The sequence below is a fragment of the Gymnogyps californianus genome, chromosome 3, assembly GCF_018139145.2.
Source record: "Gymnogyps californianus isolate 813 chromosome 3, ASM1813914v2, whole genome shotgun sequence".
Classification (NCBI taxonomy): domain Eukaryota; kingdom Metazoa; phylum Chordata; class Aves; order Accipitriformes; family Cathartidae; genus Gymnogyps; species Gymnogyps californianus.
The window spans coordinates 25536121-25563108 of record NC_059473.1 but is presented as its reverse complement, the minus strand read 5'-3'; the positions used below and the strand labels follow the sequence as shown (position 1 = coordinate 25563108).

The 26988-nt window shown below is 38.6% G+C and overlaps 1 protein-coding gene across 4 annotated transcripts; it reads right to left on the bottom strand.

The window, feature by feature from the left end:
• Positions 1–1532: 1532 nt before the first annotated feature.
• INTS7 (integrator complex subunit 7) lies at positions 1533–26722 on the bottom strand. Of its 4 annotated transcripts, none has more exons than XM_050894673.1 (20): positions 26632–26722; positions 26248–26377; positions 25220–25366; positions 23044–23181; positions 22483–22529; positions 21772–21971; positions 20126–20248; positions 17309–17426; positions 16173–16307; positions 15501–15598; positions 14580–14819; positions 13714–13851; positions 12779–12985; positions 8981–9175; positions 8111–8214; positions 7649–7717; positions 6326–6458; positions 4960–5058; positions 3950–4135; positions 1533–3004 (listed from the first exon to the last, which is right to left on the bottom strand). In XM_050894673.1, the coding sequence occupies exons 1-20, from the start codon at positions 26720–26722 to the stop codon at positions 2717–2719; spliced, it is 2886 nt and encodes a 961-aa protein (XP_050750630.1). In that variant the 3' UTR covers positions 1533–2716. The 4 variants fall into 4 exon arrangements, with proteins under 4 accessions (XP_050750630.1, XP_050750632.1, XP_050750631.1 ...); XM_050894675.1 differs by having other exon boundaries at positions 4960–5016; positions 6344–6458; XM_050894674.1 differs by having other exon boundaries at positions 6368–6458.
• Positions 26723–26988: the final 266 nt, after the last annotated feature.

Genomic DNA, 26988 nt, shown 5'->3' with positions numbered 1-26988 from the left:
TTTTGAGTCATTGATTTCTATGAAAATCTTGGTTCTTGTTTGCCAAGTGTATTTCACAGTGCATTAGGAATAAAAATACACAATGTTTGAAAACAAACAAAATCACCTACAGAATAACCTCACTACAAACCCCACATAACATAAAACACTGTGCTTACGTAAAAGGACAATTTAGTAACAGCTCCAGGGTCTTTCCTGATCAGTATGCACATGTACCTAACCTGCAAATGAGCCAGCATGAGAAATCCTTCAGAATTTGTTAGGAATTCAGATACTTGCACAGCAAGCCACCTCCCTATACAAGCTAATTTCCAATAAATACTACTTGCCATTTTCCAGAAGACATTTACCCTCACCCCACAATCTCCCATACCTAGCATCCAGATTTTCAGACTTCAGTTATTATTTGCCTGGCTCCAAAATTGATACAAGTTCCTGGAGTTCTAGAGGCCTCTCAGATCAGGTGAGCAGACTTGTTTGGAGAAGGAACAATTTTTTCAACTGCAGCAGGGTTAATCTTACTGGCTCGCAGACAACTAAGCCTCAGGCCAGGTCAGGGCTTTCCCTGGATAAGTTTTTTCTACAAGGCTTCTCATAAGTTTAGCTATGCACTGTGAACATCGTATGACTTATGAGAAAAGTCCGCTCCCCAATGTGGAAATTTCATTTCATTTCTGAGTTGTTTTGGAATGCCGCCATCACAGGTTTCCAGCAACATATTGGTCAATAACAGAGCAAGAAACACACATTCATTATGCAGGGTAAAGAAACTGTTTGGCCTTTTAGTCTTTTTTTTTTTTTCCCTTTTTTTTTTCCCCTTTTTTTTTTTTCTTTTCATTACATTAAGGAGGGTTTTGTGGTTAAGACACTGATCTACGACTTTAATGAAAAAACCCAACCAACCGCAAACAGTTCAGATCTTCAATCTGACAGACTGCATGCACAACACTAGGTGAATCATCTCTTTCTGGACCATATAAGTATATGTAGCTATAGGTACATGTATGCATGTGTGCATACATAGCTGTATGTATATACACACACACAAAACTAAGTATATAACCATAAAAGTGGGGACAGAAACCACCACTCTCCTCAGCCGGCTTGAAGGGCAGTGGTAGTTTGTCTCCTACACAAAATAAAAATCAGATTTAAGAAGGATGCTGGTGAATTTTTCACCAGTTTTGTGAGTCTATTTCCACCTTGCATCCCAATTATCTTTTCTGCTTAGGATTATAGCCTGACCAAGATATTACGAGATCTACCATGATCACTTCCTTTTTTTTTTTGTTAGTCTCAAGCCAAGAGGAAGAAAGTTGATTTCTTAAGCAACTATTACAGGAAAACACAGCAAAAACAATTCTTCATCCCACTATGCCAAAGAAACCAAGGCTTATAACAATTCATTATAACATTCTCTGCATATAAAGCAAGCAGAATCTGCAAACTCTAGTCAGCTTCTACAGTGAAATCAACTTGAAATCTCAGTAAATTCCCAAGATACTGTTAAAATAACAATGAAAATTTCGGCTCCAATGAGAGGGATTAAACCATTTACAAACTGAAGTCTGTAAGAAGTGCCATCCTTCCTCCTCCCCATTCAAGTGGGTCCTACTTTCCTGCAGAGTGATAAGCAGAGTTTATTTATGAGGACCAGGTGAAGGACATGTTATGTGTTCTATTGCCTGGGAGTCCAGACACAGGCAGAGTTCAGCCTTTTACATCTCAAAGGAAGCATGAAAACTATGCATGAAGCAGCACATTTCCAAAATTATTCTCAATCAATTTCTAGTATTGGCAAAATTCTCCTTCAAGTTATCCTGTAAAAGTAACAATTAAGACTACTAAATTCGTCAAAGAGTACACAAGATGACAAAGCTTTGGTATATAAAATTCCTTTTTAAAAAACAAAGCGGTTAAAACAAATGACAACTTGCAAGTTAACTTCCCTCTTAAAAGAACAAACAAAAAAACCCAACAAAACCAAAGCCTTCCGAAGTACAGATACATGGAGATTTAAAAACAACATAGTAATCTTTTCCGTATCATCTGAGAAACAGTTATTGTTCCCACCTGTAAAATTCTGCCTCTTGTAAGACTCCCTGGACAGCAACCCCTCAAGCAGTCTCCTCCCTCTACAATGACTGGGTATGAGGAGTGAGTCGTAACTTTTTTTCTTTCAGATGCATGCATTAAGTAGTGCTGATGAATTGTAATAATATACATACACTGGCCAAATACTGGAAGTTGCTATTAAAATGTCAGAAAAAAATCTCTGGATATTCCTGCCAATTCCTTCACATTAAAAGATACAGACTTGGTATTACACTCAGTTCTGTATAACTAGTCAAAGTGTTTACTGATGTCCTGTAAGCCTAACATTAGAACCTACGTGCTTCAAAAAAAGAAAGTACAGAAAAGTACTAGTCAAAGAGCTCTTAGTGTCCCCTACTATCAAAGTTTGTGGAGCCTGCTGCAACAGGCTTGTAAACAGAAGTGAAGAGATCAGGTGGAAGTTCTTATATTAAAAGCACAACTCCAAATTTGAACACAGTGGCCTCTGCTGAATCAAGTTCAAATTTACCCCAGATAATTTTAAAAGCAAAAAAATTGGCATCTGAGACTTTCTAGGAGAAAGTTAAAGTTGTAGGTCTTTCAAAAAAGCGTCCAAGAAAAACGGTAATACCATTGACCAGGATAGAGTCCCTTCTGGGAATTAAAACCGTGAGTACGCTGTTCTTTGCTGTTGCTGCTGTGATGGCGGCTGTCCTTGCTGTTGCTGAAGACGAACCTGCTGGGAGTATGGATCCTCAAGAGATTTAACAAAAATAGTTGTTTTAGGCCCAGTTTTCCAGACAATACCATTTGAATCTATTACAGAGGACTCTACTGTGATGTTGTGGGTGCCAAGTATCACAAAGTTTAATAGAAACTGAGTGCTGAAGTAGTCGTTGTGTGGTTCCACCCTCTGCTCCATTTCATTGGTCATGTTGTCAATAGGAATCTGAGAACATATGGAAGGTTAAAATGCCATTGTATATAAACCTGTGAAAATAAGTTTTCTGCTCTCTGTGTGAAGGAGAGCAAAAAAGAGAAAAATCTTTGTCCTCAATTTTCCTAACCCAATGCATGTGCATGTTTGAGCCAGCTTGACATGCTTTTTCATCGACGAATGAGTTATTTTTGTATCTATTCACAGAAGCAAGGTAGCTAACAAGTCTTTCTCCCTGAAGCTCTAGTTTTCCACAGAGTAATACGAGTCAGACAAACATTACACACTTCCTAGTCCTGTTCTTCTTTTAGAAGTAACCGACTTTTTTTTCCCCTTTTCCCCCTTCAAAAAAACCCCAAACAACAAAACAAACAAAAAACCAATCCCAAAACCCACCAAAACAGGCCTTTCACTAAATGTCACATGTTAGCAGAACCTGAACTTCAGACATGCAATCTTTGATAAAACTGTTAACTTGAATTTAATATGTATCTCAGGTGCTATTTAATTTGGACAGCCTGTCCTCCCAATTTCCATAAACAAAAAAACCCCCTTAAGATGAAGATAAAGAAGTTCTAGAGAGTATGTGGTAGAGAATAATCTGCTCCCGCCTTTTTTCCCCTGTGGAGTTTCATATGATATATACCTAGGTTGAGTTTTCCTGATCTCAAGCAGATTCCTAATGACTTGTTCTGAACATCACAAAGCCTCTTTTGTTTGGAAGAAAAGCTGTTACTAAAAAGGTATCAGCATACAGCACACTTAAAAATCCCAGATCCCTTCCATGCACTGTGCCTGGCTCTGGCCAGTGCTTGAATGTCAACTGTCAAGAGTGAGAGGATTACAGAACCACCCATTCATTTCAACCTGAAAATTCTGCTAATCAGAGCCAAACAAAAGAGCAGGAAAATACAGCAAGAAAGCTTAAGAGTCCTCCTGGCTCTATTCTATCCATACCTTATAGTCTTGTCCAGATTTGCTCTGCAGCACTGAAGAGACATTTAGACAGACGGATTGGATTTTACGGAAAAGGCCTGGTTTAGATCCATGCTGAACCACTCCTTCCACCTTTAGGGCCAATTGCTGATTGTTCTGTACTGCAATTGGTTCTGCTGGGTTCCTCGGAGATGGGGATAGAGCAAGCTGAAACACAAGAAAACAGACCAAAATGTAATTTTATGCCTCCAGAAAAGCAAACGCAATTCAAGGATGAAACAGAACACCTTCTTACAGAAAAATTTCCAAGGAGGGGTTTGGTAGGGAGACCAGCACGTGGAAACACAGAACATATATCTGAGACTCATTACTATAATTATTAATAAGCATCATCACCAATACCAGATATGGTCTTTATATCAGTTTCATTAATTGCACCTCTTCAAAAGAAGCAGAAAAAAAAAATCTTCTACAAAATAGCCACAGGTATGTATATTAAGCTGAACAAAGAAGTAAAATGCAATGAGAGTAAATATTAAAAATCTTAAGGCTTTCACTTTTCCCAGAAAAAAGGAGCACTTGAGTTAAAAAAAAAAAAAAAAAAAGACCACTGAAGGTCATATATAGCCATTCTTAGTCAGCTGATAAATATTACAATTTTCTTCCAAGACAGTAAATGTTGCTTTTTAAAGGAAAAGAAAAAACAATACAAATTTATAAAAGTTACCTTCCCAGGACTAGAACATTCTTTAGCTTTGCAGACTCAGAATCAACAAAAATTCCAGTTAGATTTTATCTTTAAGGTTTTGCAATCAAAGAACTGAATCCTACTTGCCTAAGTCACAGCCTAGTGGTTCTTAATGATCATATGTACATATTATTCAGGTTATTCCTAACAGATAACCCAGATGCTATTTACAGTTAATTATCTTCACTAAAAATGCTGAAGCTTTGTGCCTTCAGTAAGGCTTTTCTCATGAAGTAAAGACTCTATAAAGAGAAATTTCAGGCCGCACTTGAGCAGTACTTACCTTAATACTTGTAGATTGCAGCTTTTGAAAAAAGTACCTTTGAAATGAAAGGGGTACCTTCAACAACGCAATGACAGCATTGCACAGACAAGCTGTATGCTGTAAGAAACAGAGCCAAAACAATTGAGGGAAAAAATATCATTCATAGCATAGGAAAAAGACATGCGCTTGAGGTATTGAAACTGCAGTAATTTCCACTAGAAGTCCAGAAATATATTGATACAGTCATAGGATAACAGCCACTATGATGACAGTGACTACATTCAGCCTCTCTGTTTATGTTCTGCCCTTTATGAAGAAGGTATTCTGCTCTGGAAAGAACAAGGAGGCCAAGAAAAAAAAAATTCAAATAATTTCAGTCCTAGTGTTAGAGTCAGCAGAGCAGGATCTGCTTGAAGCACCCATACACAAAACTCTTGCACACAAACTCTCAAATAAACAATTCCCCTCCAAGCAAACAAGACTGGCATCTACCACAACTTAATGCAGTGTGATAATTAAGTTTTAAGCCTCTTGTCTACTCTTTCTTTCCCTACTGCACTATACAGTCCTTCTGGCTCAGATGAGTCAAGGCAGTGCTACTGAAGTCACCAAGCTGCATTGGTATGGAGTCAGTGACAACTAAGTTTACAGGGTTTACATTTGCTACGTTTTACACAACTCATTCTTCTATTCTATTTGGAATCAATAAGGACTGTTGAATTTAGAAACAAGGCAAATAGATGCCAGCCATGACAAATGAACTACCTTGTTCCCATCAACATGCAGTTCAGCTTTATGATGTTCACTAACAGTAAAAGATGAAACCATACTACTCCTGTAAAGGAGTTCATTATCAGCTCACTGTTTGCATTCAACACACTTTACATTGTGTTCTCTGATGACCTGCATTGATAAGAGAAACCCTATACTCACAAAACACAGTATTAACTGCCAACAGCTCAGCGACTGAAGCTAGGCTAGTGCTGGACCCTCCAGCACTGTGTTGTGGTAGGGGAAGAATTCCTTCATGACAACAGCATGAACAAAGAGAATGTGCTTCAGTATTTGAATGTGCGTTTGGCAAAAGATATGACAGAGACTTGACACTACTTTTAGGTATCTTATCAGTATCTGCTATATTCTTAGTATGAGAATTTTTAAAACATTATTTTTAATCAGACCAGTAAGGTTACAGACATCTTAGCAAAACCTTTTTTGAAGTATTTTTGAAGTAGTGAGTCTCCATACAGACCATTTGTGCCAGTAAGAGATTATGTTAATTAACCGAGTGTGCTCTTCAGTTTCTTGACCACCACAGATACATGGAGTTGCCGAGTTTTTAGAAGCTTTGTCTACAGAATATACATTTAAAACTGTTACTTGCCAAGTAAGACACAGGAGCATACTTCCTGTTGAGGGATTCCACTTCTTCCAGTACATGATTAAACACAGACATCATTCTTCTTTCATATTCACTCTCCACATGTGCTGTTCCATTCGAGCTATATTCCTGGAAACTAAAAAAAAAAAAAAAAACCACACCAAAAAAAGCCCCAAACAACAAAACCAAAAACTTTTCATCGTGTCTAACATAATTTCCTCATCATAATCTGGGAGGCTCACTCCCAAATAGGCCCAACAAGACCATCCTCTGTTACAACTTGAAATCCCTTAAGAAGTAACTGTCTTTCAAACCATTTACTCTGTTTCTTTATTATTTTTCCACTATAAGACTTGCCCTTTACATTTAAACCCTTTCTTAACTACAGCTTATCCACCACTTTCTGTCCCCACCCTCTCTCACTTGAAGCAGTTACAGGTCTAACAGACTCAGCATGCTTAATTCCCCTAGCTTTTATCTAAGCCTGCAGTGTTTAATTCCCCTGGCTTTTATTTAAGCCTGCAGTGTTTATAATGTTTTTAAAAGTCTCACAACTCAAGGAAAAGCAAGAATGCCAGTCAGAGTTAAGACTAAATCTGGAAGTTTGTAATCTCATGCTTTGAATACAATTCCATCTCCTAGACACCTAATATTCTGAAGTCCACAGCTTCATACTTTTTACAATACATCTTCTAAGCAAGGCTCAATTCATGAGTAGGACAGTCACTTAGGATGTTCACTTTTATTTCCAGTTATAAAATCACACATTTAAGAAGATGTTTATCCACGTTATCTTCCATTTAATCTCAGCCTGGGAGTTTTAAAGAGTGATTCAATTCATAGGTACTCCAACATGATTTTCTAGTGGGTATAAGTTCACTGTTAAAAAAGACCCAGATGTGATGGATTTACATTAGAAGTTTAAACTAATTTAGTGCATATATTTGTAGGACTCTGAAGGAAATTAATGTGCGCTTACAAGTGCAAACAGTAGGTATGGGAGCTAACACAGAATGACACAAGTTAAAATAGGTGGCTAAAGAAGAGATTAAAAGTTGGGTTTTTTTATTTTAATGCAAGTCTATATTTAAGACAAGTTCAGTATAGTGCTCTCAAGTGCAAGATCAGTATAAAATGCAGAACCTGAAACACAGGCCCTAGCCTGCCAGGTATAGTACAGCAGCAACAGGTCCTCAAGCCTGCCCAGAGTAGAATTAGAAGGGTCTACTGAGAAACTTTCTGAACATTCTTTGAATTCCTAGGCTTAAAGTCCCAAGGATTTAGAAATAAATAGCAAAGGAATAGAAAGTTAGCTATCAAACCTACCTTGCAGATTCTGGATCCAAAATCAGAGCTTCTATCGCATGTGAAATCAACAGGCAGCTCTGCTGTTGTCTGATATTAATACTAAGGAGTTAAAAGACTTACAAAGTTGGCACCTAAAACAAGAAATATAGTATATTTACTGGCACTTTTCCTTATTCTCTAGCTTTTGTGAAATAGTCCTACAGTCATTACTCCTTTAGTAAAGATAGAGCAAGAACCATGAAAATCCCAAGTTTTATGCTGTTGCAATTTTAGGTCGTAACTTGTTCATAAAGTAACTCCAAACAATAGTATGGCAATGTTTATTTCCAAATAGGTTTTAAGCAATTGGTACCTTATTTTTATGTTACTAACTGCTTCAAAATGGCTTTGTGCCAGTCTTCATAGAAGAGAGAAGTGTTAAGCTTCATGCTGTCCACATGAGAAGGAAAGTGGACAAATTCTAAGATTTTAAAAGGATACAGTTCTACATTTCTTAGAGTTGCTGAGTCTGCGTCAAAAGATGACTGATACAGATCTCCATACCGTGTAGCCAGGCTTCGGAATTCCTCCATTGAGTGTTTCATCTACAGAGACAATGTTACTAGTCAAAAAATCAAACCAAAACAAACAAAACCCCACACATCCAGAAAACCACTACACTAACACACAACACTGAAGGAATAAGACAACATACTCTGGCAAAATATATAAAGTTCTTGCTTCTTCACGCAGATAAAAATCACCAAAGTGACAGACTATTATCCATGCATTTAACAGATATTCTTCCTGTAACACAGCACCAACTTACCCCCCTTGGGTTAAAAATAAAGCAAAACAAAAAAATCCCACCAACCACCTCCCCCATCTGCTACTGGTAAATCAAACAGCTCTGTCTTTCAAAGACTACCCACCGATTCCTTCTTGCAGACTACATGCATTTTAGAAGCAGACTGTCTTGGCGTTCTGTACAGTATCAAGTCAGTTGCCAACACTCACCAAAAGGAGTTGCAGTAGGATCCTAAAGTATATATTCTTCCTTAGTGTAATCACAGTATCTGAGGTGTGAAAGGTCTTGCTGCAAATTTGAGCGTACCGAGTGGCCTACTACCTGCATGTCCTTGGAAGCTGTGCATGTGAATGTATGAGAAAACATACATACATGCTCAGCTTCAAAATATGGCCTGCTACATGCAGACATTTTTATAGCTACAGGTGAAAACCAAGGCCCACTATTTAGCAAAACTCTTCTCTACCACTTTTCATTTCTTTTGTCAGATATGTTTGCTGAGAAGCAAAATTCACACCAGAGTCATAAATGTAACTGCACAAGAGTGGAACAAGAACACATGCCTGGTTAGAGATGCGTCCACACCTTTGGAGATCATTTCCTGATGTCATAGCAATCGTTGTGGCAATAGCTGGTGGTGGACTTGTTTTTAGGCTGTTGCAGGTACAAATAAGTTGAGAAAAAGCTTGCAGAAGGTCAATCCTGAGTTTCACAAATCCACACTGAAAGCTCAGAGGATTAAGTGGCGTACTAGCAGCCTGAAACACAGTAATAGGAATGTTGGCAATCTAGGTCAAAAGCAAACATGATAAAATAACTTTGCAATGTCACTGAACTGTCTCATCAGACAACTGAACCCTTCAGTTCAATTCTAAAAGCTGCTTTTTAAAAACTACATTTAACAGATTTGCTCAATGAAAACCATACTGAATACAAACAACACAGGAATTGGGCAATTACTAAGCTGTATTTCAAGCATATCACCCTTGCAACAAATGTGACATAAGCTGTTACAATGCTATTAGGGCACCTATTTCCTCTTTTTCCAAGGCCAAGACATCAGGCTTCAAATGACACTAGTCCAGACAGTCCTTACCATAAAAGAAAGCACACTGAATTAGAAGGCAAACAGAAACAAAGGACTGAAAAAGTGATTCTCTGCATCAGCCAGAAGAGAAAGAATTGGCTAAAGTTACCTGCAGCAAGAGGAAGGGGTGATAACCTTTGATTTTTTTGGAACTGTGAAATGGACAGGAACATTACAAAGGCACTGAACCTTGTGTTTGATGAAGGCAGAGACACAGTTCAGTGACAACTAAGAACAGTAAATAAAAGAACTCCAGTAGGGTAGACATGCTGCTGTTATTTAGAAAATACGGTTCTGTGAAACTTTGCTCCCTAAGAGCTTATCTGACTTGTAGAAGCATCTGTGACAGCTCAGGACACTCAGGAGGGGGTAAGTTGCAGCACTCAAGATTTGATACTAGTTAAGCCAAAAATCCACTACTTATTTTTCTTATATTGTTGGATTTTGAGAAGAGCACACTTTTTTCTTTAGGGGGAAAAAAGCCATCTGCAAAACAAAGCACTGGGACCTTCTCTTACTCAGAGAATGGAAGTATGTTAAACTCATGCATGTCTTCCCCAGTGCTTCTTAATCCTCAACAGAAAAGGTCACTTCTGGAAGCGAGAAGTTGTAACCCATCACAAAACCTTACTAAGAACCATTTCTTTGCCAGCAGGAAAGCAGCAAACTAGTTTCTCACAAAACATCATGTCATCTGAGAACTGGCCCACTATTGACTAAAGTGAGGAAACATCAGCCAACTGCAACCACTTTAAACTATTGAGCTAGATTTCAACCAAAGAAATAAGACTATTTCATCACTTGAGTCATTCAGCCCTTCTTATCTACCACTTTGCTTTCCCTTCTCCAAGGGCATTAAAAAAATCCCTTTTGAATGGAAATTGTTCAGTTTATTCTGCAAGGATGGTTTCAGAAAACCCTCTGTGGAAGAATCTCACTGCACTGTAATTGCTCTACAGAGACTACATGCTTTTATAGAGAGTAAAGTACCCGTACTTATATCAGAAAATCCAGACATTTTTAGTAGCACAAATTGGACTCGATTCTTGTAAATGGAAATACAAGCTTGTCTCATTAATACTGCAATTTACCTTATCTGCTACCCATATAGCCATGTGCAATAAATGAGTTACAATTCTTTTTTTGAAAATGACAGAAAGAGTTCTTTGGCTCAGCCAAGTTCTTCAAACACCACCACTTGCTACCAACATATTTGGAGTTAGTGCTACTTAGTCAATGGTTATGTCAGTGCTTTGTTCAAGTTCTGTATCTTTGCTAGATTACCAGCAGTGAAAAAGACACACAATGCTTCTGATGAGATACATGTTCTGTGCCAGAAAAGAGCAGGTCCTATTCAAAACCTTTGCTAACTACACAAGCAAGTACACAGCGAGACAGATGGGGACTGTGGCTGATACACTGTGACAAGTCCTGCCCTCCCCCTCACACCTCTCATCCGTGAAGTAACGGGACTTTTTTCCTCAAGTGGACTAACTCACATGAAAGAAGATTTTGCATACAGCAATGCAAGACAGACAGTTGCATGTATATCAAGAAGGAATTGAGAAATATTCTGACAAGTTCGGACGCTGTCTGAGTATTTCATCATTGCTAAACTGGGCTGACTGAACATCTGCAACAGATTTACTGGCACAGTGTCTTCCAGCTACAAAGCTGACAGCTACAGAGGGCTCACCATAGGCACTAATGGTCTGCGGTAGCAACAGTGCCGAGTTATGCGCTACACTGAAACAGTACCAACTGTAAAGCTGAAGTCAGAGGGAAGAGACAGCAAAAGTCTTCAGCAGTAAGACTATCATGTGCACTTTATGGCACTTTGCTCCCCTTTGAGATGCTGAGTTCTGTAGATGCAAGCAGTGAGTGGCTCCTTTTACAGCTGATACACTCAAGCATGGTTAGGAATTTGTCCAGAGCAATGCAACAAGTCAGTAATAGCCAGCAATAAAACCCAATTTCCTCTTCTCTAGCCCTCCAAAACCTGTACTTACTCCTCTGGACCACAACCACCCACAAGGAAGGTACTGCACCCAGAAAAGCACTATGTGCAACACACAGGAAGTGAAGTCAGCAGAGGAGATGAGGACAGGAATCCTTCAACAGGAAAAAACCAAACTCTAGGGAAAGGCTAATTAAATTACTGAATCACAGAATGACCTATTTAAGCAAGTTATTCTCCTGCCTGTATTAAATATTAACATCTAATTAGATGAGGTCCCCCCCTCAATGTCTTCTAGACATTAGAGAAATCTGGAAATGTTGAATTAAAAGCCTTATTCGCTCAGCCAACAAGTTAAAGACAAATACTTCAGGAATGATGGAGCTTTCTCTCAGAGGATAAAGGTGTAAAATTTACATCCTTCCTGCTTATTCAGGGACAGTTTATTAATAAACCGTAATATCTGAACTTTAATAAACACTAATATCTGAATTGTCACAACACTGACAGTTCCAGTAACTGGGGGCGGGGGGAGCAGCTTCATTCAAAAGACGTACAGAAAACTGTATGTAAAGATTTATTCATGGAAACTAAAATATGAAAGAAAGTATTGTGTGAAGCTGGATCATCTTTTGTTAAGAAGCAACTTCACAGTAAGAACTGAAGGTTCATATTCATTAATGCTTTTTTTGTTTACATTCACAGACATCACACACAGAGCTTCTTGCTATTTTCGCCACTTCAGAGAAGCAGAAAGTATTTACGTAAAAGCAGGTACTATCTGAATTCTGCTGATTTGATGAGACTGAATTGTCCTCCCTCCTCTTACTAAATTGGTTTTGCCTTGTTGTTAGAATTCCATAGGATCACATTGTCCAATACCAGGCAACATGAACTCAGCAGGAGGAAGGAAGACAATTAAATCCTTCTCCGTATCTCGAGAAGATAGCAGCCAGTTCAGACAAATTCCCAGGCTTGATGTTTATTCAGCCAAGACAAGGAGTGGAAAATTTTAAGTACTGTAACTTTAAAAAAGAACTGTCACATATCATATGATTTGATCAAGGCAGGAAGGGGGGGGGGGGGGAGGGGAAAATAAAAAAAGAGAAATCTAGCTAATCACACTTAGCTGAGCTACAGGATCTTCTCCCTGAAGATGCGGTGTGTTACAGCTGGCTCTTCCCTGTAGTCCTCTCAAAAAGAGAGTCTGGCAGATGTCAGACATCTTTAAAAACTTTTCAGAGGTTTAAGAACAGAAACCAAACAGACCTGCTGCAGTATACAGAAACATCATCACTAAAGTAGATCTGTGCTAACCGTCAGTGACGCTATTCCTTTGTGATAGGATTTTAAAGCTTCAGCAATGCAAGAAAGCGCTGAGCTGTAGTTGTCCTCCTGCAAACCTGTCAGACACTGTTCTGCATGGGAGAACTCCTTCAAGCTGTTCAGCCAGAAGTAGAAGTGTTCTGAAGCCACTTGAGTCAGCAGGCTTTGATACAGTTCTCTGGCCATGTCATGGTTGCCCTGTAATGACAAGAACGTTTCTAAGAGGGGACATGAAAGAAGGCTGTGGGTTTCTATGAAACAAATACAAATAAGAGAACAGTAACATATCCAGAACTACTCTTACTTTAAAAACAGAAATAGTGAAACATCTTCCAATCATTTGATTATTAGAATATTAATAATAAATAAAAGCACAAATGCTTATTTTATGGAAATATCAGCCTGTATACAGTATAGTACTTATTTACACAAGGTAATTCAACAAGATGAGAAACAAATACCGAAATTTATTTTTACCCCACCATCTAGTACTAGGGTTTCTATGTAATTCTAACCCCAGCTGTGGCTTTACTGAAGGGAAAAGGGAAACAGTATCTTTTTCTTCCTTTCTTCACATTGACGAAAGAGAAGCACACATCAGGATGGCCTATATCACCTCCTAAACAACAGCTAGACAATGCACATTAGGTATGTGCTCAAAAAAGTATCAGGTCATTACTTACTTCCTTCTCAAATACTTCAAAAAGACAAGTGAAAAACCATCCTGATGGGACAACTGCCGTAAATGGCATATATCTGAACCAGCATTCCAGGGAGTTAAGAGGGAAAATGATTTTTTTTTGCCCACCATTCATCTCCTCCTCCTGAGTCCTACCACTTTCCTTACTTACTTTTTCCAGCTCAAGGAAAGCACTAGCATCCTTCCAACCACACCAAACCATTTTCCTCCAGGTATTTTCACTTACCATTCTGGAAGCCTGCCTGGCTATCCTGTAGGCTGTCCATCCATTGGAGGCATTCTCAAGCTGCTGTTTGATAACAGTTTTGATTTCTGAAGATAAAGCTTTCTGACTGGAAACAAATATCACTGTGGCAAGAGAAACCTGATGAAGAGTGGAGGGGTTAGGAACAAGGTTATATTTCAGGAACTAAACAATACAAGAAAAAAAAAGCTAATTCTGTTTCCTGAAGTACCAGAAATTATCTGCTTGATTTTGGGCTCAAAACTACATAGAAGATTACACATACATTTTAACTGAGGAACTTTTCTCAGTCATATATCTTTTAAGTAGTTATGGCAACCCAAGTATTTCTTGTAGATGAAAGTCACTTTTATTTAAAGAATCTTTACTGTGGCTTTTAACTGAGATATTCCAAATGAATTAACAGGAAGCTTGTAATTTCCTTCTTAAAATTCAAATTCATTTCCAAATAGATGTGATAAAAGCATTTTTACCTCTTACAGTGTATTAAAAGTCATGTGCATCAGAGCACCATACATAAATTGAGCTAACTGCCATTTTGTTTTTCTATAACTGTTATTTTACAGATACGCCAATAATTTCAATAGCTAGGTTTGTCTAAGCAGTGCCATCTGCTGGAAAATCTAATGGAATACACTGCATAGTTCAGCTCCATCTATGAGATATTTCGACATTGAACACTGACATATGTAGTCAAAAGTTAAAGCAAAACTGAAAATAGTGGCTATAGACTGGCACATCAACTTGGACATAACAAATGGCTTAGCTGCCTCTTTAAATAAAACCCATCCACAGTAGTTTATATAGACTTTATCCATCAAGGGCTATTCACCAGGAGGAGGTCTTACCAAGAGTTCCTGTTTTTTATCTGTGGCAGATCGTCCAATTAATTTATAGAGGTCCATTAGGTCTCCTAGCATCCCATCTGCTAAGACAGGCAGCTGCATGGCAATAGCTGCTAAACAGTGGCACATGAGAATCCTAGCAGCGTCCTGGGCACTGTGCAACTGGGTCAGCAGGGATTCAACTACGGACTGGCTCAGGTGAGGACGGCACTTGACCAGCTTCACCATACAAGTTAACGTGATCTGGAATTTACACAATCAACAGGTACAATAAACATAATGTCTACTTAAAAATAAAAAAGCCAGACACACTTATCTGCAAGTATGATTGCAGAAATATAGATCTGGTATTTTCAGAACCATGTACTCTACAAAAGATGAGATTTTTCTAAGAGCCCAAGCCTCTGTCCCTGAGCTCACAGCACAAAACATACCACAAATTCAAGAAACGATAATCTTCTTTCTCATACCACCAGCCTTTACAGGTAAATAACTAGATTAAATTACTGGCAGCAGCTTATGAAGTGGGAAAATAAAAATAATAGTTTATGAAAGTGTTGTAAACATGTACATTGCATCCCCATCTCCAAAAAGCAAGTTCTCTCCAAGATTCTCTTCGTCCTCCAGAGACACCTCCATCCCATGTTCAAGTTCATGTTTTATTACAGTTGTTCCTCTGAGAGGAAAGCATTTTTTTCTCCCCTACAACAATCAACTTCAGAGCTGAGAGGAGTTGCACTATAGTTGTGCTCAGTTTCTCTACCGCTCTGAACTCCGATTATGGGCAAAAAATAGAAAAATCTTCATTTCCTTCCAGCATGTTATGCTTTCACCAGAAAGGATCTGGTGCATACTAGCCTTTCTATTGTACAAGCTATCACTATAACTTACAGCTATGCTAGGGGAAGACAACAGTAATGTCACCTTTAAGGTTGCCTGAGCTCCTGGACTGTCATCTTGACTACAAAGAACAAGAAGAGCTTCTAAGCCAAAAACTGCATCTTGCTCCAAAGGCAGAAGATCTACGAAAGAAAAACAGAGTTAGCTAGTTCCCTGTTACGTTTTCTGACCATAATTGGTGTAATGCTTGCACTGGTGCTGCAGCCATGACAGATAAGTATCTTCGTAATACTTCTGCCTTGCCTTATTTTGATTAGAAACAATTCTGCCATTCCATGTCCCAGGTAACTATTCAGCAGTCACACCAACTGTGACATTTGTAAAGCGTGCATAAATCTCTGGACTAAGACTTCTAAATGCCCTATTATTCTTTTGCAATAGACTTTGTGCAAAGAGTTTTCAAAGGCTGAAAAACAATTCACTAGTCTTACAGCAAAAGTAAGACAAGCATTTATTTAGCATGAGTTTTAATATGCCCAGTAATTTTCTCTAAATTAGACAAAGACGGAATCTTCCCAACCATTCATAAAATCATACAGAATATTTTCTACTAGATTATAGTCCCCATTCTCCCTAACCAGCATGAAGGATCAGACAGATTTACAGACAGGTTCACAGACAAGACCAGTTAATACATGTTACGTGCATAAGCCTGACTGTAAACAGACACATTTCATTGTCCCTGCTTTCATTTACCTTTTTCCTGACAAGAGGCTGATATATTAGTCAGAATTCTCACACCATGAGCTGCAATGCCACGGTTATTATGGTAACAGCACTCCTGTGCTAGTTTTACTAAATCAAATGATCTCGCAGTTGTAGCTGCTGTTCCTAAATAAAGACAAGGCAAACAGGACATAAAACAGCAGAGTCCATAATTACATCACAGATCTTTTCAAGTACATTTCTGCAAAAAAACTATATTGACTTAGGATTAATTTTTTTTCATATGTTTAAAGGAGAGGATGAAAAAATATCTTTCTCTCTCTCTCCATACAAAAACAGAGGCTCTCTCTCCATTCCTGAACACTATACAAGTTAGACACACATGAGAAAGAATATTTGGGTCTAAAGGCCGATGTTTCAGGGACTCAGAGAAATACTGCCTTAAGAAATATTATATCTGATTAAAAAAAGCTGGTGAGTATATTAATTATTAAAACATGCCAAAATGACTGAAGAGGATGTACTCTTTTTCTCCATTTCTGCAGACCATGTAGTTGGGCTCATAATACTCATTAGGGCAGTCTGGCTTTCAAGAAGAAAAAAGAAAACAGTATGATCACCATTTTAAGAACAAGATACCTTGAATCACTTTAAAACATCTACTCTGTTTCTCCAAAATATAGTCACAATGCAGAAATGTTCATCTGGTACTGAGGCAGGTCATTCCCACAAGGGTGGCATAGCTTCACTGTGCCAGGGTAACACGCCAGACCACTCTCACACCATTAACTCTCCATGCTACTCAAAAACTACGCAAATCTATGGTTTCAAAGCACCTTAAGCAGAATGCAGGTCAACCATTAGAGAGGCATTACATTTCTTCATTTTATGAAGAAAAGTTGAAGACCCAAAGGTAAAAAAAAAAAAACTTTCATATAGCATACTACCCACAAAATCCAGAACAAAAATCTTAGACCGTGACTATTCATGGGTATATAGCATCCCATTTTAAGTTTACATATGATGAACTCAGTCTCTCAGCTAGTGTTCTGAAGTTCAAAAATAGTTTAAGAATTTGCTACAAAGTGTTTAGACGAAACTGATCATCAGTAGATAGCCAACCCATTAGAAATGCCAAAGATGATCATCTAATCTAGTTTTCTTACCTGGAGCACTGCTGAAGTACTGTTTAATGGCAATGGTCCCTGATAACGCGGAAAGAACAGATAGCATGCCCAGTTTCAAGCTGTCATAAGGAGTGTGAAGAGCTGATTCACAGAGTGCCTAAAGATTAGCAGAAAATATAGAGGGAAGGAAGTCCCATGAGCTATCTGTATTAAACATTTAGTTGCACTTGTCTGTGAGAAGTTTTAAGAGTCAAGATTTTTCCACAGAAAATACTATACTGAAATCAAAAGTTAGAAGTCATGTCCTGAAGCATCTGTTTTAGTAGACTGAGGACATGGCTTGCAGAAAAGTGACAGTGGGTCTCATATGCTAGGAAACGCCAATTATAAGTCATTTATTATTAAAAAAATCAGTGGCAAAAATATTATCAGGTCTCATTGATCAAATATTGCAAAAGATTTTAAGACAGTCCTCCAGTCTTAGAGGTATACTGATTATTTTGCCTTATAACAATCTGCACGGTTTTATGTAAGTATACATCTCTGAAGACCAAAGTTTCAATGTCATTTCCTTTAACAGTCCTGGTGTCCAACAGAATACAGTTTAAGTTTCTTGATAAACATCTTAAAGCGTATTTTATTTTTTAACTCATTTATAGTACAGCTCCTGTCATATTTGTGCCTTTTGCCAGATCTCCTCAGGCCTTATCACGTCTAGATTGGAATAACTCTTAAAATGCACAGTGTTCTTAGATTCATTATGCCAACACTGTCCACAATCTAGGCATTCACTGGTTTTGGAGGCTTTTTTAGTCAACATGAGAGAAAGCAATGAGACACAAATGGAAAATGTAAGTATATTCTGCCTCAGAGAGTACCAAAACTGAATAATAACATCTAGTAACTGAATAAAGAAAAACAACAACACAGAATTAGTTCCACAGAGCATATAAAAATGCCAAATAGTGTTCTTATCAGGCACACATATGTTCTTGTATGGTGTAAGGGTTAAATTCTAGATAAATTTGTAATTTGTACCAATGTAGTATTTGGTACAAATTGTAGCTATATTGTAGCTAATCCACTGAATAGTATGGCATCAGACAGAAGAAGATACGATGATCAGGGTTGAAAATGAGTCTTGATGTCTCCCAAGACACCAATGTTTTACTCCAGTGCTATTAGATCACCTCTCACAGAGCATATTTGAAACAGTAACTACGAAGAATGCCAGGAGCACAGAAGAATTAGCAGGATGGACCGCAGACTGCTTGTTACCTGCGCAGTCAGTAGGACTGCTCTAAGCATCAACAGCAACAGCTTCTAAAGCTGATGTCTAGAAATCAGTGAAGTCTCCACAATTCAAAGACCAAGCCTACTATCTGACCTCCACAGACAGACCCAAAATGCTGAAGAAGTTAACACTGCTGAAACTCTTGTTGGTAAAAAAGTAAAAGAATCAGGTTTTGCCATGAGAAAAGGAGGGTCTGTTCCAGTCTGTTGTACAAACATCACTAAGTTGTTTAAACATATGCAAAAGAGTTGCCCAACTCAAAATGTTGACTTTATATTTCACAAGTCAGAAAAACTCTCATTACTTCTGCATGCCATTCAGCAAGCAGTAACAGGCTTCAGTCAATTAATTTTGTTCTAACCCAGTCACTGGTTTAGTTCTGACAGCAATGGAACTTTTTCCTATGCATTTCAACCATCAGGACACCTACTTTAAGATGCTACATAACAATGAAAGCCATGTTATCAATGTCTCTCACTTGTATTGAGGTAACTACCAATCAATCAGGCATAATGGTATAGTGTAGCATTTTGACTGTAAAGAATCCATAAACCATTAAAGCAATTCCCTAAAATTTCTAAAACGAAATAAATTTCTGGTATTAATCCATTATGAAGAATAAAGCAGTTCACTAAAACAAAAACCTCTGCACACTCCAAATCATCTTATCTAAGAATCAGAGACAAAGCAAAACATGCTTTATTTCTCACACAACTATTAACAAAAATCCGCACAGTTTTTCCTCCCAGCTGCCTTAGGCTCCAATAGCATATAGTAAAAGTAGCTTCCAAGAGTGGCAAAAACAAAGAAAAAAGACCCAGAAAAGTAGAGCTATAAGCCTGTCCCATTAAGTTCTTCAAATATTTACTTCCCCATTAATCTAATCTGAAGTTACTTTCTGTAGTCATTTCTACCAGAAAAAGAGAAAGACAAGGAGAAAAAAATGTTCACATGCAACTGCGATTGAAAGAAAGCAGCAATACTATCTATAATATAGCAACTGTTTCCCCAAATGACACACTATAAACACCTTCTTAGGGTCTCGTTCATACAACAGGAGTCACAAGGATACTATTGAAAATGAGCCATTAATCCTAAGAAATGAAGTCAAAATTAAATTTGTCCTTTCAAGTATACCTTGCTGGATGACATGCTTTGACAAATCCCACAGACTCTCTGTGTTACATTAGAGCATTAATACATACTCAGTATCGTAAGATTAACGTAAATGTTCAGCTCTCATGTCTATTATCTTAGATCAGTTTGTCAGATGCAAAAGTTATTTCTGTACTGTAAAAAGGCCTACTACATAACACATGCCTTTCCTCAGTTATAATACTTCAGCTTTGATCCTTACGGGTGAACTTATTCAACTTGAGATACTCTATGATTCTATGAACTGTTCATTAATACTTGGCTACTCTGCTTGGCAGAGTAACCTAACTTAAGGATATGGACATATATGTTCTTCCTTCCTTTACTTCCCAAATTGTTCTTCTGGAAAGAATTCTACAACTAATTGCAAAGGTCCATAATAAACTTTAGCTTAAGAATGTATAAACCTGAATATTTTCTCTGCTCCATGTATGAGGTGTCTTGTTGGCCAACAACTTTAAATCTTGGATTGCAAGCCTCTTCACAGCCTTCCTGGGGTCATTCTTCAAGTACTGCAACAAAAGCTGGATCTGCAACAAAGTAAATTCATTGTTTGAGAGAGATGCTACCAGAAGGAAGTCTTCTCGAAGGTACTTGTTAAGAAATTTTGAGCGTACTCAGCCAAAACTAAACTTGCCTTATCTGTCTGATTGCTTGCCACATGGAAAAGCCCCTACTTAGGCTGTGATGCCATGGCAAGCTAAAACAGTCTGACAGCCGATTTCTACCACCCTGCTCTCCTTGTTCATGCACCCTTCTCTACGTCACCCTGCATACCCAAGAAGCCTTCAGACCTGTTTTGGCACTCTCAGAAATACCATAAAACATCCCTGAGAAGCTCAGTAAACACCTTATACTGTCGTGATTATGCTACTAGCAAGTATTCTGGGCATTTGATGCTAATTCGGGTGTCTGCATGATCTGCAGTTAACGGACAGCAACACAGACATACCTTGTATGTCTCAGTAGTTGCCAAAAACCACCCTAAAAACCCAACCAAACAAAAACAACCCCTACCCACCCCCTCCAAAGCATTTATCTCAAATTAAGTGACACTTAACTGTATGTCCTTTGTTGCGTTCATTTCCTGCAAATTTACAGAGATGGAATAGCCAGCATATGAAAAAGCATGAACATGCCGGCCATAGTTTTGCTCTCCATCCCCACCCTGGCTATATCACTTTTAAGCAGCATTGGCTGTTGTGTTGCAGAAATACAGCCTAAATTACCATGCTTACCACCATAAAAAAAGCACATCAAGTGTTCTAATGTTGTTTCAGTTGGCTTAGATTCTGTACTATAAAAAACATCCTCTGAAATACAGAAATCAGCCATGCCAAAAAGAAGTTTCAGACAGATCAATGCTATTAGTCTAACAGTAACAGACACCAGCCTTCCATAGCTGTACAGGACTGAAAGAAAGCAAATAGATTTTCATGACTACTTTACAAGGATTAGTTAGATGAATCTCAAATGTCACTGTGTTCAGACCTGCTATATAAATCATGTCTACAAAGCACATTATCGGAACATAAAAGCATTGTATTTTTCCATCACTGCTTTCCCACAACTTGGTTTATAGTCCTAAATTATAGCAACAGATTCAAATTCCTCAGAGTTCTTCAAGAAATACATTTTAAATGCACTCTATGCTATTGCAATATTCATTTGCTTGCATGCAAGGAAGGCAAAAGGCACACCCACGACCCAAGAGAATATACAGCAGTGAAAAGTGAAGCCTGGGTTCTACAGGTAAGATGAAATGTTTTCAGGAAAAGTCACAGTGTTTGCTTTCCTAAATGCCAATTGATCCTAATTGATTTCAATCCCAGTTGATTTAAAGTAAGACAGGTTATGATCTGTAAAGAAGGGTTCCTGTGTTTGATGAGGTTATCTGGAAATGGGACCAGAGAGGGCAAAAAATGTGAAAGTAGCAGCAGGGTATTCTTTCTCTATCGCACACAGGAGCAACATTTTCAGCATCAGCTAGAATCTGAGGTTTTTTAAATGTACTTTGTACTTTAAGTTGAAGGAATGAATTAGGAAGAATTACCTGTTTAGGAATGTCAACCAAAGAAGAAGCAGCAAGCAGAGTAAAGGTGTGCAGAGTAACAATGACCATCTTGGTAGAGGGATACGATGTTACCAGCTGCTGAAGAAGCTGCCGGGAGCTGGAGGCCAGGCTAGCATCATGATGCATGTGCTGTAGAATAGGGATTAACTTCAATTTCAAGTCCACAGGTGTGGCCAAACCTTCAACAAGAAAGAGAAACACAGGCAGAGTGTTAGTCCTTTATACTGGCTTTTGGCAGTACTGAGGCACACAACATGTCTGCATTGCTACCACTGCTGAATGCAGATTGTGCAGACACCTACATTAGCTTCAAATAACTCATCTACCACCTAGCAGCATAACGACAGTGGTATCAAGCACTCTCATGGTTCTTTGAGAAGGTTGCTGCTCGCTTCATTGCAGGTAACACACATATTAACTCATCTGAAGCAACCTGTGATAGTCTATGTAAGTTTATCCATCGTACTACAGATGAGCTTTTATTCTTTACCAAACAAGTGTTTTGAGAACTTAGATTTTAAGAGGACACAAGAGCCAGACATTTGATTATTGGTTAGCTAATTTAATTTAAAAACTGGAATCATTTGAGGATATTTGAGCATTCTGATATCTGATATTTACATATGGATAATAAAGAATTATCAGAGAAATTAGAGCTTTTCCCTTTTATCATTCAATATACATATGTACCTTGAATCATCTCGCTGATTTTATTACATATTCCAGCAGCAAAATCCCTGTAGAGAAAAGACAAAGTACCAGGTGAAATGAAAAATAAAGAAATAAATAATTAAAAAGAAAAATCAACTGAACTACCAATCATTGTGTTTTAACAATAAAAACTTTCACAGAAGAGTGCTTGCCAAGACCTAAGTTGTCTTAGAACCCCTGCACACGGGCACGATCAAATGATAAAATGGAAGCTTTCAAAAATGTGTTAAAGTGGCAAGCAGCACTACAGTTTGTTCCCTAATGTAATTTCTGTAATATAATCCTTGATTAAAGCTGCTATTCCACTTTGCAATCCCATATTTATGATCTTTCCATTAGTATTTTAGAAAAAAAAAATCTGTTAAACTTGTATTCAGATTTCTTTACAATACTGTTATTGCGCATCATTAAATGTTTTGCTATAAATGACATGGTTAGCGCTACAGAAGGAAATATTAAGGTTTGTGAATGCCAGTGTCAATGGAATTTCCATTCTCTGTAATATGAAAAACTGAAAAAAAAAAAAAAATCACATCTTACTTTGATTGTGCAGAAAAGTTGGCAGCAGCAAATATAGCAGCTTCAACTTCCACATTATCATGGGAATCCAAACTCTGACGAATACTGTGATGTGCATTCTTCCTTTCTGGAATAATAGATGCCATGCTGCCCAACATCCTACAGAAATAAATCACGGCAAAATCAGGAAGAACAATGATCATGAAGAAATGCAAGATGAAACCAAATAGAAATGCAAAAGGACTGGTTAAAAGACTATTTTTTGTGTGTCTATTACAGAAACAAACAAATGCTAAAAGTAAGCATATAATTAAAAGCTAACAAATTTTGCCATGTGGGTTATGTCAGTGGTTTAATAAAAAATTAATTACCTTTTGCTACCTTTTAGCTTGAAATGGGCACAGTGAGAAACTTACAAGAATTCTTATAAAATTAAAAGTGCACTATGGCACTGGGAACAAGTATTTTTAAGATGCTTTTATGTTCAAGCTCTGGTATCAATACAATAGATTTAATGCTAAAATGTACAGATGGCTATTTTCAGACACACATGAAGTACACATTATGGGATACAAATTCAGAAATGTGGTAGTCTAGGGGGATAAAAAAAGCACTCAGAGAACTGTTTCCACCCTTTCTATTCGTCTTCCCAATTAAGACTGCAGAGGTAAGTGACAAATGTCTGAACAGTCATAAATTTTAACCACGTGCTAAGAAAGCAGTTTCTAGAGTGTTATCATGATCAAGCAAACAAATATCTGACTTTTATCATTTGTTTCTAAGATCTTTCATGATGTGAGATAAGGTTATTACTGGGAATAGTGCAATACCTTTTTTGTAACTGCTAAAAAAGGAGCAAATCAAAGATACTTTTCAGACATATTTAGCATAATCCAATTAAAAGAAGAATGAATACAGGATTTGCACTGATGGTAATTTTAGCAAGAGTTCTATGCAATATTTACACACATCTATCTAGTAATAAAATTCCACAGACACGAAGTTTCATTTTAGCAGTTCTTTCAGCATGTTCTTTCTTACTGACGCTGCTTAAGGAGGACAAAAACAAATCAACGGAAGATTTTCATCTGAAACTGCTGAACCAACAGCCATTTTAACCTTTCACTTCATGCATCCTGGAATTGATTAGTAATTTAAGTATTTTTTCAAACTGAGCAGATTCCTGGGACTTCTAGCAGTCTGTAAAGATAGCCCTCAGTACCAGTCAACAACTGCAGTCTTATGTTAGAATACTGAAGTGGAACTACAATACTGAAGTGGAACTACAAGAAAACATGTAGATATACTGTATTTATAGATTTCTGAGACACCAGAGCATGAAAGCATAATCTCAAATAAAGTATCAAAAGAAGAAAGAAATGGACTTATGAGCTAATCAAACAAACCCGTGTTAATGCCTCCCATCTTTGAACAGTTAAATCAGTAACAGTTCTAGATGGATAGAAGAAAAGAATACAAAAGGAGAAAGAAGAGTGCTTTCTTCACATTTGAATTCACTTGCACAGGCATTGAAAGATGCAGTTAAGATGATCATGTTGGATAGTGTTAGAGACACAGACACCAAAGCAGCAGGACAGTGACATTAAAGACAGCTTAATTTTTTTTTTTTCCCCCATTTGATTCCCAGGAAGTCCAAAGAAATCAATAATACAATGGCACTTCCTTAGAAGTTATTGAGGCCAACAAGCAGTAAACTTCTAGGACAACGATAAATGAAAAATAGGTGCAAGCATAACAAGGTTCACATAAATACATTTTGGTTACAAGTTAACAAAAATTATTTTGACACATAAGGAAGCACTTTCCTTTTGGTCCTGGTCTAAATATATCATAGGCAACATATGATATATTGCATATAGCTGCTCTCTGGGTTATGCATACAACAGGTTCATTTTTCTTGAGTACACAATTTCAACATGGAAAATTCTTCTTTGCCTGGAGCCATCCACAAAATTCTCACCATCATAAATGGTTAATAACCTTGTTCTTCTGATCACAGATTCTTATCGTTCACCCCCTTTAAAGACAGGTGTCTTTGCTTTTAACTCTATGAGCAGTATATAAGATGCCTCCTACATTTCATTCATGGTAGTTGCAGATTTTGTGATTCCAGACTAGCATACTAATAATTAGCTAGAGATTTGAAGTAAATTAGGTTCATGTATGTAATACGTACCGAAGTGTAATAGCCCGAGCAACTGGATCATTGCTATGAATTACTGAGAAAACTCTTTTGACAAACTCATCCACATTTAGGATCTTCTCTAAGTGCTTCTCACTCTGCTGAGTAACTTTCAGCACACATAGCCTCAGGAAGTTGTTTCTATCAGAAGACACACACATTTCTTTATCAGGCTGTTTTATAATAAAAATTCAAACACTTTAAACACAAAATTATTTTAAAAAACTTCCAAGAGTAGGAAAGGAAAGGTCTATGCTTTAGAAACATTATATTTAAGTAGACTGGTATAGTAAAAAAGAGACTATTAACACACTATTGTTTTATTTTCTAGTACAGGTAGTGTCAAATTTAGGCCCAATTCCAGGGAAATGAACCTGTTGACACCAGTGAGAAGGAGTGCAAGCAGATCCCTGTTTTGTGCACACTTAGGGATCTAATTCTGCTAGAAAAACAGTCTAGGACTAAGACAGAAAAGTCTAATTGCCATTGCCAGGTGTGAGTGAATTTCTTTTCCTTCCTGGAGCCAACAGTGAAGATTCCACAACAGCAACAGATAACTTTGTAAGCTATTACAAAGTCGCTCCAATTCCATCACATGCATCATTTTGACATCGGGCACTTGAAAAAGCTATACTTTGGGCTTTGTTATTAACATTCCTTAGAGATGAAATTTGCACATATGATCATTCATCTATTTACCAATTATGAATTTGAACATGCCTATGGGGCAGAATTTATACCAGTGAACTTAAATCAGTCAGCAAGTGAATCCTCAAATCAGGACAGATGGAAAGGAACTGTGTCGTTAATCACTCGCAGCCACTTAAGCCCACTAAGGACAGGGAAAGCAAGCTTCAATCAAGCACAACTTGTCTTCAATAGAGTAGGTACCATTGTAGTGTTATCAGGCAAGCAGAAAAACCCCACGACTGCCCAGGCTCCAATACAGCAACACTCCAAGATACAGTGCATTACTACGGATCAGAGATTTGAATGGATAGAAACTGACTGATGCTACTTACCCCACTCTAAAAACATCAGCTAACTTTAGGAAAGCTGAATTAATGAGAATAGGGAAAGGATATTTCTGGAAGAGCCTGGGAAAACGAACGACGGCTTCGCACTGCTCCCCCAGTTTGCCAGACCTGAGGCCTAAAAGAGACAACAATAATTACTGCAGATACCGATGCTCCTTCAAAACCAGGTCCTTCCTCCACCCCCCGCTCGCGGTAAAGCGGTACAAAACAAAGCTCCCAGCCGCTGGGAACCGAAGGACGGGACGAGGCCGCCCCCCATAGCGCGGCGGCGGGCAGAGGGCGGGCGCCAACGGCCCTAACGGCAGCCCCACGGGGCAGGCAGCCCCACTCCCCAGGCCGGCGACAACCCCGAGCCCGCCCGGGCCTCACCTTTGTCCAGCTCCATGAGGGCGGAGTTGGCGTCCAGCTCCTGCTCGCCGTAGCCCGCATCGGCCAGAAAGGACTTGGCGCTGGCAGCCATACCGGCCCCCTCACCGCCACCCCGGCCGGCCTCGGCGACCGCCCGCCCGCCCCGCCGCCCCGCCGCTCCCCGCCCCGCCGCCACGCATGCGCAGTCACCCTCCCGCCGCCTCAGCCCAGGGGCGGCCGCACCATCGCCGCGCGATTTGTGCGCAGGCGCGACGCCGAGGCGCGTGCGCGCGCCAGCCGCCACAGCGGCCGCGGCGACTCACGGCGGCTGCATCTCGGTGAACCGCCGAGGAGGGTGGGTGTGGCCTGGAGGCCCTG

Bases quoted from the DNA above. Each gene is read 5' to 3' on its own strand.
- INTS7 (XM_050894673.1), bottom strand. From the start codon at position 26,722: ATGGCTGCCAGCGCCAAGTCCTTTCTGGCCGATGCGGGCTACGGCGAG. The intron at 22,530-23,043 runs GTAAGATGTGAT...TTTTCTCTACAG, and splicing joins AACTTTTCTGCACAATCAAA to GGATTTTGCTGCTGGAATAT. The intron at 12,986-13,713 runs GTAAGTGAAAAT...TTGTCATTACAG, and splicing joins CCAGGCAGGCTTCCAGAATG to GGCAACCATGACATGGCCAG.